The sequence below is a fragment of the Orbicella faveolata genome, unplaced genomic scaffold, assembly GCF_042242905.1.
Source record: "Orbicella faveolata isolate gen_17 unplaced genomic scaffold, um_ofav_v1 contig_26, whole genome shotgun sequence".
Taxonomy (NCBI): domain Eukaryota; kingdom Metazoa; phylum Cnidaria; class Anthozoa; order Scleractinia; family Merulinidae; genus Orbicella; species Orbicella faveolata.
Genome location: NW_028301554.1, coordinates 18,460,604 through 18,475,542, shown reverse-complemented (window position 1 = coordinate 18,475,542; position 14,939 = coordinate 18,460,604). Strand labels below are relative to the sequence as shown.

At 40.2% G+C, this 14,939-nt stretch overlaps 2 protein-coding genes across 2 annotated transcripts in view; one reads left to right on the top strand and one right to left on the bottom strand.

Annotated features, from left to right (window-relative positions):
- The first annotated feature begins 3,157 nt into the window (after nucleotides 1-3,157).
- Nucleotides 3,158-14,939, top strand: part of LOC110040022 (insulin-like peptide receptor) — a 34,968-nt gene continuing 23,186 nt past the window's right edge. The window contains exons 1-3 of the mRNA XM_089295194.1: nucleotides 3,158-3,520; nucleotides 3,662-4,276; nucleotides 11,293-11,471. Coding sequence (XP_089151320.1) covers nucleotides 3,442-3,520; nucleotides 3,662-4,276; nucleotides 11,293-11,471 — 873 coding nt within the window. The 5' untranslated portion in view covers nucleotides 3,158-3,441. The remainder of the gene's footprint in view (nucleotides 3,521-3,661; nucleotides 4,277-11,292; nucleotides 11,472-14,939) is intronic.
- On the bottom strand, nucleotides 12,155-13,337 carry LOC149108412 (uncharacterized). The gene has a single exon (XM_089295195.1). The coding sequence runs from the start codon at nucleotides 13,288-13,290 to the stop codon at nucleotides 12,502-12,504; it is 789 nt and encodes a 262-aa protein (XP_089151321.1). The 5' UTR covers nucleotides 13,291-13,337; the 3' UTR covers nucleotides 12,155-12,501.

Sequence of the window (14,939 nt, the reverse complement as noted above, 5' to 3'; positions counted from 1 at the left end):
AGGGGTTATAGGGGTATACAGGGGTGTACACGGGTTTACAGGGGTATACAAGGGTAAACAAAAGTTTAAAGGGGTATACAAGGGTTTAAAGGGGTGTAGAAGGGTTTACAAGGGTATACAGGGGTTTACTGGGATGTACAAGGGTTTACAGGGGTATACAAGGGTAAACAAAGGTTTACAGGGGGTATACGAAGGGTTTACAGGGGTATACCAGAACTACAGCCGTATTCTCGGGACATTATACGTAGTCTTACATTAAGTACTCACCAAAAATTGCCTTTCTATCGCGGTTCCTCGCGGTTCATGATGTACTGATGCAGGATGCGCATAAAAAATAAATTAAAACTGACATTACTAACCGACGGAAATTATCTTCCTTGACTAAGAGGCCATTGTACTTGATCATCATCTTAGTGATAAATGACCACAATTTTTGTAATTAGGTGGGCAATTGGTTACCAGTTAAAGGAAGTTACCATTAACATTAAAGTAGCTTAAAGTGCCACTATGATGAAATTCTCGATATCCATTTTTTTTTTTACATTTTCGTACACAACAGGTCTTTCCTAGATATCTTGCCAAATTTCAATCTGTTACGAACATTAGAATTTGCGGTTTTTGGACCTTTATTTCCGAAAATTTATGGCCGCCATTAATTTTCCATGTTCCAAGTCTTGGTTGAGTGTAGTAATTGCTGTAGTAATTGTTAATTATGATTTCAACCCGTGTGGTATTTTTGAGAAAATGACGTCATTTTCTCCAATTCTCAACCAAGACTTGGAACAAGGAAAATTAATGGCGGCCGTAAATTCTCGGAAATAAAGGTCCAAAAACATGGGTACTAAGGTTCGTAATAGATTGAAATTTGCCAAGATATCTAGGAAAGAGAGGCCTATTGTGTACAAAAATGTAAAAAAATGGGTACAGGGAATTTCATCATAGTAGCACTTTAATGGTAGGTCATAGTATTTATAAGTATTTAGTCGAGACTCAAACAAAATTATTCATTTTTTTATAGTGACAAAGCGGTGTAAAGTGATGCTGATCCCAAAATAGTTTGTACTACAATAAAATAGTACATTCATACAAGCAAAGTAACCAAGAAACTTTTTGACGCCATTTCCCACAGCACCGGCTTGGGTCATGGGATACTGGATGAACTTAGTTTTAAAATCGTTTCCTTTCTCGCGAGACACGAACGAAACAAGAAAGGAGGTACTTAAAATTCCATTTCCCGTCTGAGTTAGGATTTACATTAAAATTCTTTAGTCTGAAACCAGGTTACCCTGCGAGACAGAGATTCCCCTCTCTTTCTGATGTCCAAGTGCAGTGTAAAACGAGGCCGGAAATTTGATGTTGTTTTGGTACGTACAACATCTCAGCGTAGGCTGGTCCCACATTTAGGCATCACGGCTATCAAATTAAGAAAAAAATAGCTTCAGTTCTGAATGACCAGAAATCATGACAGTGAGTCCACTCAAGGTTCACGAACACGGGTTATTGACCAAGCGTGACGTCAAGATTTTTCTGCATGTTGGCCAAATTCGAAGTTTTGCGTGTTTTTACACGCAAGAACAAAAGGGAGGCCACTATCTAGGGTCATCCAGCCATCTTGCCCTAACACCGGGCCCTAACAAGTTTTTAAAATTAATAATGGACTTGCTATAAAAAACATCATTTTGCTGCGGGAAAAGCGCGTAATCCCGCGCGAGTTTTACTGGTTGGGTACGGTAGCCAATCACAGTTCAGGATCTCGTTCGAGTAGCTGGGCTAGAAACCATGTAATAGGTGGATGATACGATGTAAATTTAAACGTTTTTGGGAAGAAATAAGGTAATGATTTGGAAATAATTAAGACAAAACAAATGAAGTGTTTGTAGTTTCCATATAACGGATCCACCCCTATCTATAAAATTTCTCACGTTATAGCGCGAGGCTACTTCCTAGAGTAGATAAATTAGAATTTCAAAATTCTTTTTCTCGTAAGTCTCTTATGTACAAAAAGGGACCTGCTGGTAAATATTTATCTTACCTAAGAACTAATAAAGGATTTAAACAGACGAATCCTTTCAAGAAAATCCGTAAAATAAACTGTGCTCTTCCGGCTACATTTAACAAACCTTCTTGCATGCATATTCATATTAAAGGGAAGTATGGAAAAAAAAGGCTAATCACAAAGCAAACTGTTATGTGAATCATGAAATGATTATTATAAAGCTGATAAAAACCCTTTTATAGCCTTTTAGATGCCAACAAACGTTATTGTTCACGAGTGTCCATTAGACGCGCTGAAGGGTTTTATTTTCTCGAAACGTCTCCGTCAAAAACTAAACATGGGCACTTTTGTTTAACTTTATCGACGAATGCAATTCAGTTCAAAGTGCAACAATTTGTTTTATTCAATTTTTAAATAGCTTTTTGTATACTGTCTCACGAATTGTTTGGCAGTATAAATAAACGCGCTTTCAACTGACTGACTGAACGAAATTGCCAGGCTTCTCGGCTACTTGAAGACGTTGTAAAGCTGAAAACTTGGGCAGGCTATAATTATTATGTTCCCAGTCTTCATGTGGGTGATTGTGAGATGCCCGTTTAATATGAGTTACCTGAAGGCAAAAAGAACAAATTTAAAAACAGAAATGAAAGCAAACCACAGCTCTACTGAGGTGGGGTTTAAAAAGTCGGTCCAATTCGCCCCTGCTCTATTCTTAACGATTATCAGTCTTAGCAGTCTTTTCTCCAGTCGTGAGTTCTATCACGTTGAGTTTGGGGCAGGCCTAAAATCAGATAACCTCAGGAAGATGGACCGTTGTTTGCACTTTTCATTTGTCTATCTGGTTACTGAATTTATATTGGCCTTGAGTAAGTGCCGCAAAAAAGCTAATCAAAATTCTGGAATATTGCCATCTTGTACCGCACCGGCCTTTGCTGGCTGTCGAGTCCACTTTAAAAACCAACATCTTTTCAATCACCGTTTTAGTTCATAATTATGGCACTTTTAATCAGAGATTTTAACAATGTTTTTAGGTTGGAAAGGCAAAGAAAGTAAAATTGCATGCAGATAAAAAATATTTGACTTTTTACCCCTGGATATTTAGTGACTGACAGTTATTATTTGGAGAGGATATGAGGTCACCGTGACGTAGCTACAGACCAGCCGTGGTTTACATGTATATTTGCATCCAATTTCCCCGACCGTCGGGCAGATTAGTGTAGTCTAACCTTAAAAGCTTCTGCTTAGCAATCAGAACCTGGGCTATTGTGAAGTGAAATTCGCCGCCTTTATCCTCGAAGATTGACTTCTATTTGAAAAGCAAGTCGGAAATAGCTACATATTTTCATATTAGCGGGGTTCAAGTGTCGGATCATGCTTCAGCGCATCTTATATACGAACGAGTGGCTTGTAAAACTCTGAATTGTACAGTCTTCGTCTGCTAAATCATGAGGAAGGACGTTCTTTTTACCTTTTTGTTTATATCATTGTGTGGTTTCAACAATGGAGAAGATCTCAACTTCAAACGTAAGTATATAGTTGAATTTGACATCTGCGCGCGCGGAAGCTACAAGAAGCCACAACAAGTTTGTCAGTTCGATTGATTAAATTCCTATTAATGTAACGTCAGTGGCATTTGTTTGGCATCTTATCCCTTTTTATCTGCAGTTTGCGAAAAAACGGCTGGTCCATTTGGAGGAAAAGCATCGCCTTTGGTGTTGAAAATAAATAAAGACAAATGCGACGGTTGTAAAGAACTGGAAAATTGCACAACATACGAGGGCAGCGTTCAAATTCAGATCGTGAGGAGAGCGAACGATATTGTTATGAAGCAATTACGATTTCCCAAGCTTACAGAAATCACCGGCCATTTGCTCGTTTCCTTGGTTTATGGAGAGCGTAGTTTAAAAGAGATTTTCCCTAAACTTGGCGTGATTCGAGGGAGAGAGTTATTTCTGGGTTATTCTCTTGTCATCTACGAGAATGACGGACTCGAGGAAGTGAACCTTCCTTCGCTAACAACCATTCTGGATGGTGGTGTCCGCATCGAGAAAAACATTAATTTATGCTACGTGAAGACGATTCGATGGAAATCGATCATGAGGAATGTCACAGAGAATGAATACTCCCTGGTTTTAAATTCTAACAATAATGACTGTTATGATGTGTGCTTCCAAGCGACGGGGAAGCAGAAGAAATGCATCCCACCGGCAGGTCACGGCAGTTCAACGAATCAACACTGCTGGGCTCCGGGGAATCAACAAAACCACGATTGCCAGCGGTGTAAGTAGAAACGTTTAATTATTATTACATTTAATCTGTAGTCTTTTAAGGCCGGCCCAAGATTGCAGTGAAAATAATACTCCAGAGTTGAAAAATAATCTGCCTCCTAACATCTTCGATCTTTCCGCTTTGTAAAATTTATGTATAAAGTTACACTTAAGCCCTAGCTTAATATTAATTACAATTGTTCACTTTACAATTTTAATTACCGACACATTTACATTAAAGGCGTGGTTCTGGATTGAATTATTCAGTAATTGGCATTGTTGGGGTGAAGGATTTTTTTGCGGTTCTCTGCCCTCCATTTAACTAATAATAAGTTTATAAATTCCAACAGGAAAAAATTACCATGTTTATTTCTGTCGCGAAGTTACTACTGACAATGTTTAATTAGATTTATTTTGCATTTGGGGTAAAATATGTGGTCATGTTCTCCAGTTATCTTTATATGAAGCCGTGACTTTTCACAACTTAGTAGAATCAAGGTAGGGCATTGCTTGCCTCAAAAAGTCTTCAGTGACAATTAAATTACTTGACATGGAAAATCAATGACAAGTTATTTGTCATATAAAATGAGTTTAAAATTAAATTTATATGTAAATTTACGTCAATTGATTTCAGCAACAGAATACCTCATGTCTGTCACAACATTGTTTATGGGTCATAAGCAAGATTGCAATGAACATTTATCAGTGTTCTCTGCAAATGAACATTTTCTCAGTTTGCTGAGAAAACTATATATAGTGCTATACACCACACCAAGTGGAGACTTGGACGACTCAGAACTGGGAATAATTTCTAGCTTACCCCTGAGTCATAATTATTACATAATTCTGACCTTCTGTGGTGGAGCTTTGATGTGGATTGATCTCAAAGGGCTGTTTAAGTATTTAAAATTGGGGAGAAGAAAATAACACCCTCCATGCACTTTTAATGTGTTTTGGGACTGGAAAAATAATTATGTTCATTGTAAGAAGGAATTATAGAGCATTACATCAGAGTCTGTTTTTCATATTAAGGAGCTTAATCCAAAGTTATGGGTGGACTATTCGACTCTTGAAGAGCGGGAGGTGGTGGGGGAGGGTTTGGTGGTTGATTTGGTACAGGTATTAATTTTTTTTTCTTTCATGCACTGGAAATTTATCCATGATATTGTTTTGTCTGTGTAACAATTTTTTTTTCCTGCTCACTGAATGTGTGCATTTTTTTCTGCCAGTGGCTGTGTGTATGAACTAGTTCTGGTACACGCACATGCTTGCGCACATGATATTTTTTTTCAAAATCACCCACTGCCCCCTCAAAAGTCAAATGGTCCACCACTTACAAATGAGATTTCACAGACGCAAATGGCATCGCAATTTATGATGAAAAAATATACCAGCCCTGTTCCAGAGAGAATTACACTACAGGGTATGAAATAACAGTTTTTCAACAGATAATGTTCAGGGTTCTCCCGAAAATTTGAAGTAGAGGGAGAATAACTTTGGGTAGGCGGCGGACAATGCCAATAAAAGGACGTGGAGTGAATTTATCGGGGTCACATGGAGGGGGAGGGGGGTGGACTGCAACCTTTTTTGGGGGGTCCAGGAGCCTCCCCAGGAAAATTTTGAAATTGGGGTTCCAAAAAGTGCATTTCAGTGTATTTTAGGCAATCATGGTTTTGTTCTTTTCTCAAAGGAAAGCAATTTCACCGAGAAAAAAATACATGTAATGTAATGTGTTAGTCATCCGGATCAAATTCGAAAAAATATCAAAAACGTCAGAAACGTTCTCATTTTGTGGTCAATCACGCGTGTAAAAACAGATGAGAAAGCCAAACAAGAAAAGAGTTTTCCTGGCATTGAAGTCACTAGATTGAGGTTTGACATTTATTTTGTTAAAACACAAGTTTTGAGTGGCTTTAACACAGTTCTAGGGGTGGAATTCGTTGAACATGATGAAGCTTGTGATTGGTAACTGTTGCAAGCGGAAGCCTGTAATACTTGGTGAAGTTTCCCGCAGATTTAAGCTCAGAATGTTTTCTGATCCCGTGCGGACCATCATCAACGTTTTGAACTTCTGCAGTAGTTTGGGTTTTTCGCTCATGATTTCAAAAGTGATAAAATTGATACAATCAAACTTAAACTTGGCATATTTTGCAAATGTTTTGCTTTATAATGAAGCCTTGAAATAGTGCGTGTATTTATTCATACTTCCCTGCTTGATAAGCTCGCCTGTTTTATATTTCACTTTCATGTCGTTTTTAAAGAACTAATTAAATTATGCGTACATTCACTGGAGATAAAAGAACTAATTTAAATTATATTTTTGAAAGAAAAGAACTTATGACCTTCGTTTGTGCCATTTCTATTTTTTCTTCAATTTATCCCAGGTACTGACCAGCGATTGCTGGGTTTTTCGCTTCATTTTCAGAGGAACTTGAAAACTGAGCTTTAACTTAACCCCGGCTGTCAAATATTTCAGTGCTGCTGTCACAGCTCAGTGCCCACGTCACGTTTTTGGCAGCAATTCTCACGGCTCGAATGATTTCAGATTTCTTTTATTTTACAGCTATAAGAGTTGTATTTTTTAATCGCTACGTATTTGTTGAGAAAATTAGACGTATTGTTTTCAGTTTATGCTTAATTTTATAGACAGATAGGTTCACATTGTTACAAATAATTTTTTTTCATAATTTATTTACTATGAGTAGCCGGCACGTCAAGGATGACTAGACGGCGAATTTCGCTGGTCGCCGGAGCGTACGGAGAGCTCTGTAATGTTTGGTCAAAAATGCACATTGACCAGTCAAATCCTTGCAAGTTAACAAACTAGGCAGATGGTAAAAGAGAGTTGATATAATAGCGTACTGAATTTTAAGAACATACAAAAAATATACTAATTACTCAAACTGAGACAAGAGAAATGGAACAGCTTTCATCTTGTAAAGCTTAGGCTGTGTTTCTGGTCATTCTAAAATGCCAGTTTCCAGAACTTTAATTTCATGTTGGATACATAAGAATATGTTATGAATGTATTGCTCAGCCTTTTTTGATCTATTTATTTTAAACATCGTTCAACCTGGCGTGGGGCTGGGCCATTAATGCAAGAGTTGAGATTATTCAGTGTTTGACCAGCCAATGGGCCGTGCCTGGAAAAAATAGTTTAGCGGGACAATGTTTTCTCAAGCCATGTAACATCCTTCACAAATTGTATAATTTACTCATTTCAGGAAAGAATAGTTGTTAATTTACTAGTGGTAATCATGGATTAAAGAGCGCATTCGAGCGTTGGTAGGTAAAGCAAAAATTGTCAGAACAGCATTTTGTGTCTGAGCTGTTAGGTAGACGTGAAATTGGCCTACCTCCAGTAAGGGCAAAAACAAATGAATTGATTGCAAAGCATGTACATACAAGAGGGTTTGTTCTCATTTGTACATGTATTACATAATATTAGTTAGTGCCTGTTCCGTCGGTATGCAAGATTATGTGCTTTTATTACCAAAACTAAGACAATTATTCTGTTTAGGAACACGACTTGTATCGCCTTGGCTTTGTGGAAACAGCTATTGTGCATTTTCCCTTCCGAAACAATAAAACGGAGGACTTGTCGATGTACCAAAGTAATCCTGTGCAAGTTGAACTCTTTTCCCACATGTACACTTTCGTTGGGTTTATATTTTGCACACAGAAATCTAGGCCAGCAAAGTGAAAAGTACACATTTCAAAAGCGGCGTTGGTTTTGGTCAAAGAGAAGAGGGTACATGACACACAGCAAAACTATAGCTTTCTGTTCATACAAAAAGTCATACACACTTCGGGAAGACATGTCTGCAAGGCTTGTAAATGCCATTAACACTGACTTCAAATTTTAAATAAACAACTTATCCACTACAGTCCACAGTCAGCTGTCTCAAAGTCCGTAATATTGCACAACACTCGAAAGAAAGCACATGGATGAAAATGGAGATGACGTCATTTACCCCTGAAGAATTTTTTTGAGGGGGGGGAGTGGCAAAATGGTGTCTACAGAAAGATGCTTACAGGAAAACTTGATTTTCCTCCATTACCTGATTAGAACTGCATTCTGTCGAACACAATAATACTGGAATGTTTTTTTTTCTTGAAAAAATTCAGTAAGTTAGGTGTTATGGGGTTGAGCTGTATGGTAACGCTGTTGCATGTTATCAGAAATAGTTGTATAATTTGATCAATTAGTTAGCTCATTAAGAGAAATTCAATCATTGAATACTCTTGATAATTGAAGGGCTAGAGGTACATTAAGTCAAATAGTGATATTGTTTTATCATGATTGAATTCTTCATGCAACAAAGTACTATGGCAAAACAGGCAGGCTGCTGGTTACCCATCTGTACAATCTCAAGTTGTGGTATACTGTGTTCGAGATGTCTGTTCCTAAGACTATGATTTTCATTGCACTGATGAATGTGGACAGGAGTTCAAGGGGGCTGTTAGCATGACAAGTTCGCTACGCTGTGTGCAATATTAGCCTTGCATTAAACAAACAAATCATTCTTTAAACATCATTTCATTTTTTTGTATTAATTGACTGCCTGATGATGTAGAACACTGCGTATTGCCCCTCAAGAAATGGTGGCTTAAATATTATAAAGTGAAATATTTCAACAAAAATGTTTTTGAATAGATTGTTAATTTGCTATTGTGGAACTTGATGAAATGATATTGGATTTAATTAGCATTGACAAGCAGATATTTGATGTTCATTGTAAACAGCATATAACACATAGTTTTTGTGATTTACTCAGTGTTTTAGGGTTGATTAAAAGCTCAATCCCATATATTTAAAATCTGAATTCTAGGCATTTAAACAACAGTAGATTCCTTATTAACTTAAATCTGTCCTATCTTATCGGACATCAACTTAGCACAATCATATGCTGACCTTATGACCAAGTTCACTTTACGATATGAACTGAAAATGGAATGCTTTATGTGCATGTATGTAGATGGTAGTTTACATCTGTGAAACATGAAGTTTGAGTTCATTTAAGTTGGAGGTATAAAAAAGTTTTGAATGTTAGCTCTCAATATCGTGTTTAAAAACTTTGTTTTTCACACCTTTAGAGGACAAATGCTGATATTTTGATGTCTATGTGTTAGGGAAGATTCTGGCAAAATTCACATTGCTTGAAATCAAGGTTCCAGGAAATCTACATATACCCACCCTACAGAATGTTTTTTTTGGTACATGTATGAATCCTCCAACCCTCTGGGAAGTCCAGTTTAACTTTATATTTTCCTTTAAAATTCTTGGCTTTTAAGTCCCTCCCCCACCCCTCATAAGTTCCAATGAACTTCCTTGGGGTGAGTTTGGAAATTTTTTAGAACTTCACATTCCTTGGGAACACACTGGATATCTTGTGATATTTTATATGGATAAGCATTTTTTAAAGAAAAAAGATGCCATGGTTTAGATTTTGCAATAATTTAATAAATATTATCTGACCTGTGAAGGTGAATTAATCAACATGACACGAGCGTCGGACAAAGAAAAAATTCTGAGTCCCTGACAGGAATTGAACCCATGACCTCCCGAACACCGGGCGGGCGCTCTATCCACTGAGCTACGAGAACTCATGGAGAGCAAGGTCATTTAACTGAGTTCATATATGATAGGTGTCCTGCATACTGCTAGGATCAACGCTATCGAATTCATCATGAGTAGTGATAAGTTAATAAAGATGGTGAATTTTAAGCTCGGTAATGAAATGTGAAGGTGAATTAATCAACATGACACGAGCGTGGGGCAAAGAAAAAATTTTGAGTCCCCGACAGGAATCAAACCCATGACCTCCCGAACACCGGGCGGGCACTCTATCCACTGAGCTACGAGAACTCATGGAGAGCAAGGTCATTTAACTCAAGTTAAATGACCTTGCTCTCAAGCAAGGTCATTTAACTTACGCAACTACAGTATTGCTTATCAATAAATTGTCAAGCTCAAACCATTAATACTTTCGCGTGCTTGAATTGAATTATATGCTGCCCTTCCTATGGGGCAGTTAGTTGGTTTAGAAAATACATGAAAAGAAAAGCTACGTAAGAGTGTCACTCGTAAATATATATCACCAGAGTGTGTGGTGTAGGGTTTGAATATCGTCGTGGCTGTTTAAAAGAAACCCTTCAAATGGTCTCAGAGTAGGGAAGGTTCTTATAGTGCCTTCTTCCATTTTTGCCTGAGTGATTTTACACATTGAAGCTTTGATAGTACAACGCAGAAAAAAATTTGTTTGAATTTTTGATGAACATGTTATTTCAATACAATAATAACCCAGAAAGGGAGCTTAAACTCCAAAATGTACAGCTGCTGAGATAGTGAATCGAGCGTGTTAGTTTTTCAGAGAACTGCGTGGTGGATTTCATGGTAATGACAACCGAAAGCTGTGTAAAAATAGAAACACACACAGACAACAGGATGAAATGTATTTTGTAAAGAAACGTCAAAATCTATCATTCTACTAATCTATTTTAAACACAACCGTAAAGATGATATTTTGTGTGGCTGTTCGTTCACAGTGGAAAAAGGTCAACGTAATGAATTTATTGCAGTTGTAAATATAAAATCTTAAGTAAAGTAACTTGATATTTTCTAAAGCAAAAGTTCCAACGGTTTGAGCTTGACAATATTTATTAACAGACACTGTAGTCACAAGCATCACAACAAACAAAATGAAATTTCATTGGCTGGATTTGAAAATGTTGGAATCTATTGTTTCACTTCTGCCATCTGATTGGTTTTCATTGTCTGGGTGGCCTCGGTTTCAGTAAACGCACTGTAAATATTACAAGATAGATTTTTGTAATCTGTTGATGTGACGATTGATGTGCAAAAATGACTAATTTGAAAAAAAATATATAAAGATATAACACATTTAAAGGGTATTTCATAAAACAGTAAATTTCTGTCTGTTTTTTTAAGAAACACTTTGTAAGACCCAGCCACAAGTGAAACCCTTTTGGTTTAACAAGTTGTAACATTGTTTTGCACATTTTCAGTGTGTGACATGAAGTGTGGAGAATGGGGTTGCGTGGAGAGATCCAACAATTTGTGTTGTCACAAACAGTGCCTTGGAGGATGTTCCAATTTGAACTCTGCACGTCACTGTTATGCTTGCAGACATCTTCGTATGCCAACTGGAGAATGTGTTGAAAAATGCCTCTCTGACTTGTTTGAGGTACAAAGATGTTATAATATTTGATTATAAAAGAGTTTTCAAATCTTCAGGGAATGGATTACTGAATGGATGTCTAGGGTTGATGATTCAAGTGTTAACGCCCAAGTCGCTAGTGGAGGGAAGGTGCCTACGAAGCCTGGGGGCTGCAACCGCAGTCGCATCCCCAAGGCGCTAGAACACCCGACTGGCCTGCCCAACCTGCAACCAAGCCACGAGCCCCCCGCGCCAAGCCCCCTACAGGCACCCGTCACACTCAAGCCAGATGGCATTGGTGGAAAAAAAAAAAAATAAGTAAATAAATAAATAAAATAAAATGCTGAAAAGAAAGGGGGGGATAGGGAGGGAACGCCGAGAACCACTAAACTATAATTCAATCCACAACACCACACTAACAGAGCAATGAACACACTGCGAGCACATGGGACGACAACACATGTACTAACCAAATATACCGCTGGACAATGTCAGCCCCAGGGCTTTACGACCATATGACTGTTGCAAACGCTACAGAAACGCACCAAACGCTAAACAAACGCTAACAGATGGTCAAGGCACTAACAAACACCTACAAAAACGCTACTGACTAGACTAGCTCCTGGTCATAAACTATGTAAAATTTCATTGAACTATATCAAACGCTACAAAACGCACCAAACGCTAACCAAACGCTCACAGATGGCCAAGACACTGACAACCGCCTATAAAAACGCTACTGACCAGACTAGCTCCTAGTCGTTAACTATGTTAAATTTCATTTAACTATATTTAACGCCCAAGTCGCTAGTGGAGGGAAGGTGCCTACGAAGCCCGGGGGCTGCAACCGCAGTCACATCCCCAAGGCGCTAGAACACCCGACTGGCCTGCCCAACCCGCAACCAAGCCACGAGCCCCCCCCCCCGCGCCATGCCGAAGGGATCTCCGGGATGGAACAACCCAGAGTAAGGGGGCTCGGGGCACCAAGGCCAAAGCCCCCGACAACCCCAGCCTGAGACACCCACCCCCACTGGTACCCAGAGTAATCCGCTACCTGTTAAGCCACCAACTGGTAGGATCCACGGACAATGGAACTAACTGGAGTTCGGATATAGATCTGGTAGGCATCGCTAGACCACCGCCCTAAGGTCTTGATAAGGTGATCTGGAACTCCCCGCGCCGCTGCAGTTGTCGCTGCCCCAATACGGAAGCTATGACCAGAGTATGAGCCAGAGTACCCTGTCTCATTTAGGATGGACTGCACAGAGGATGATAACTGCTGCCGAGTAAGAGGACGACCATCGCTAAATATAAACAGTGGCCCTGGAGCGGACCCACGCAGAGACAAGTAATTGCCCAAAGCTGTTATGGGGCACACAGAGCCCAAGCCACGCCCTAAGTAGATATCACAACCCATGCAGAAGGGGTCTGTCTTGGAGCACTTGATACGGACTTTAAAACACAAGGGGTTCACCAAGGAGTCTGCTTGCAGGTCGCTAACAGTCATATGGGTGTTAGGATCAAACACAGAGTTGACTGTGAACTCCCCGGCGTGCAAAAAACCAAAAAATCCCAAGCAGCACGCAGCCCACAACATTACATGGTCTCTAGTAGACAGGTCCAAAGAGCGCTGAATGACCTTCAGATGATCTACTGTGATAGGTAGGCACCTAGGTGAAGCTGGACCCTGAACCCGCTTAATGCCCCTAAGTAAACGCTGCAAACGAAGGCAGTTGACTAAAGGATCTGGAAGGCCATGGTCAATATGAAGGGAGCGTACTGCTGAAAGATAGACCTTGATGGAGGAATGGTTCAGGTTATCTGTCAATAAAGAAGCAAAGCGCATGAGAGTCTCCTCATTGGCCGAGGGAATGTAGCCATCCTGGTTTGCATGACCATCCTGGCGCCAAAAGTCTATAAATCGACGTTGGGCAGATCGGTACACTCGTCAGGTGGATGGTGCAAGACCTTGGGTAAGTAGGAACTGACACTTCTGAGTCAAGGCATCTGAAGCGCTGCCAAAAGGGAAGCAGGAATCTGGGATGGGGTCGGGTCGGCATGTGGCTCCAGGCGTCTGAACCACTGAAATTGGAATCGAGAGAGTGCATCAGCAACTGGATTAGCTTTACCTTGAACTGATGAAGCTGTAAACGAAAAGGAATGACGGATGGCCAGCATAGTCAAATAATGCAGCAACACCATTAGGCTTTTGTCCCGCGAGGTGCCAGGCTTAAGTACAGCCACCACGGACTCATTGTCACATAAGAACTCGACCCGCCGAGATACCCACTGAGGGCCCTACAGATAGGCTGCTACCACAATTGGGAAGAGTTCCTTATACGCTATAGATAATGAACTTTGTGCAACTGACCAGGCACCAGAAAACCAGTGGGATTTAAAAATAGCTCCGTATCCCAAAGAGCCAGCTGCATCCGACGAGACCTGGAAGTCCGGGGGGCTCACGTGGGCATACAGATAAAACTGAGGCCATCCCAAGTTTGGAACAGCTCCCGCCACCAAGTTAAATCCCGTCGGAATTCCTGGTTAAGCCTAATGGGGTGATCATCGCAGCAAAAGGCACAAAGCAAGTTGATCATCCGGCGAAGGAATGTCCTACCCTGTGGGGCAACCTTGCAGGCGTGATGGAGGTGGCCAATCATTGATTCCAGCTCACGACATTTACAAAAACGTTTTGCAGCCCACTCATCTAACAGTGTAACAATTCTAACTTTCTTGACAGCCGGGAGGCGCGCCTGAAGTTTTCCAGAGTCAAGTTCAATCCCAAGGATTGTAAGACGAGTTGCAGGACCCTCCAGCTTATCTGGATGAAGTGGTAGACCAAGTTTTTTACACAGATGAACACAGGTTTGAAGGTTGTTGTGGCAGACAGGGGAAGCCGGTGGGCCCAAGGTGAGGAAATCGTCCAAGTAATGACGGAGAAATGTGACATCATAATTTTGAACCAGAATCCATTCAACCAAGTCTGCAATGGCAGTAAAGATGAATGGTGCAGAACGCAGCCCAAATGGGAGCACCATATCCACAAAATATTGCCCACGCCACTTCATGCCAAGAAGGGGGCGATCATCCGGGTGGATTGCCACATTCTGATATGCACTGGCCACGTCGAACTTGGCCATTAATGTTCCTCGGCCCAGAGTCATTATGCCATCAATGAAGGCATCCACAGAAACGTACTGAACTGTAAACGGGGGCTTAGGGATGCCGTCATTTACGCTTTTTCCCTCAGGTGAGTAGAGGTCCAAAATGAGACGCCACTTCCCAGGCTGATTATTTTTGGGGATCACCCCAAAACGACTTATGTGCAAAGACGGAAGTGGCGGCACTGGAAAAGGACCTGCCACCCTGCTGGAAGAGACTTTATTTTGTAAGTAGGAGTCAATCACTGCTGGGTGTTCAGAAGAGCTACGCATGTTCGAAGATGCAGATTTGAGTGACACCAAGGAGGGGTCGAATCCTATCCGAAATCCATCC

Bases quoted from the DNA above. Each gene is read 5' to 3' on its own strand.
- LOC149108412 (XM_089295195.1), bottom strand. From the start codon at position 13,290: ATGCGCTTTGCTTCTTTATTGACAGATAACCTGAACCATTCCTCCATC.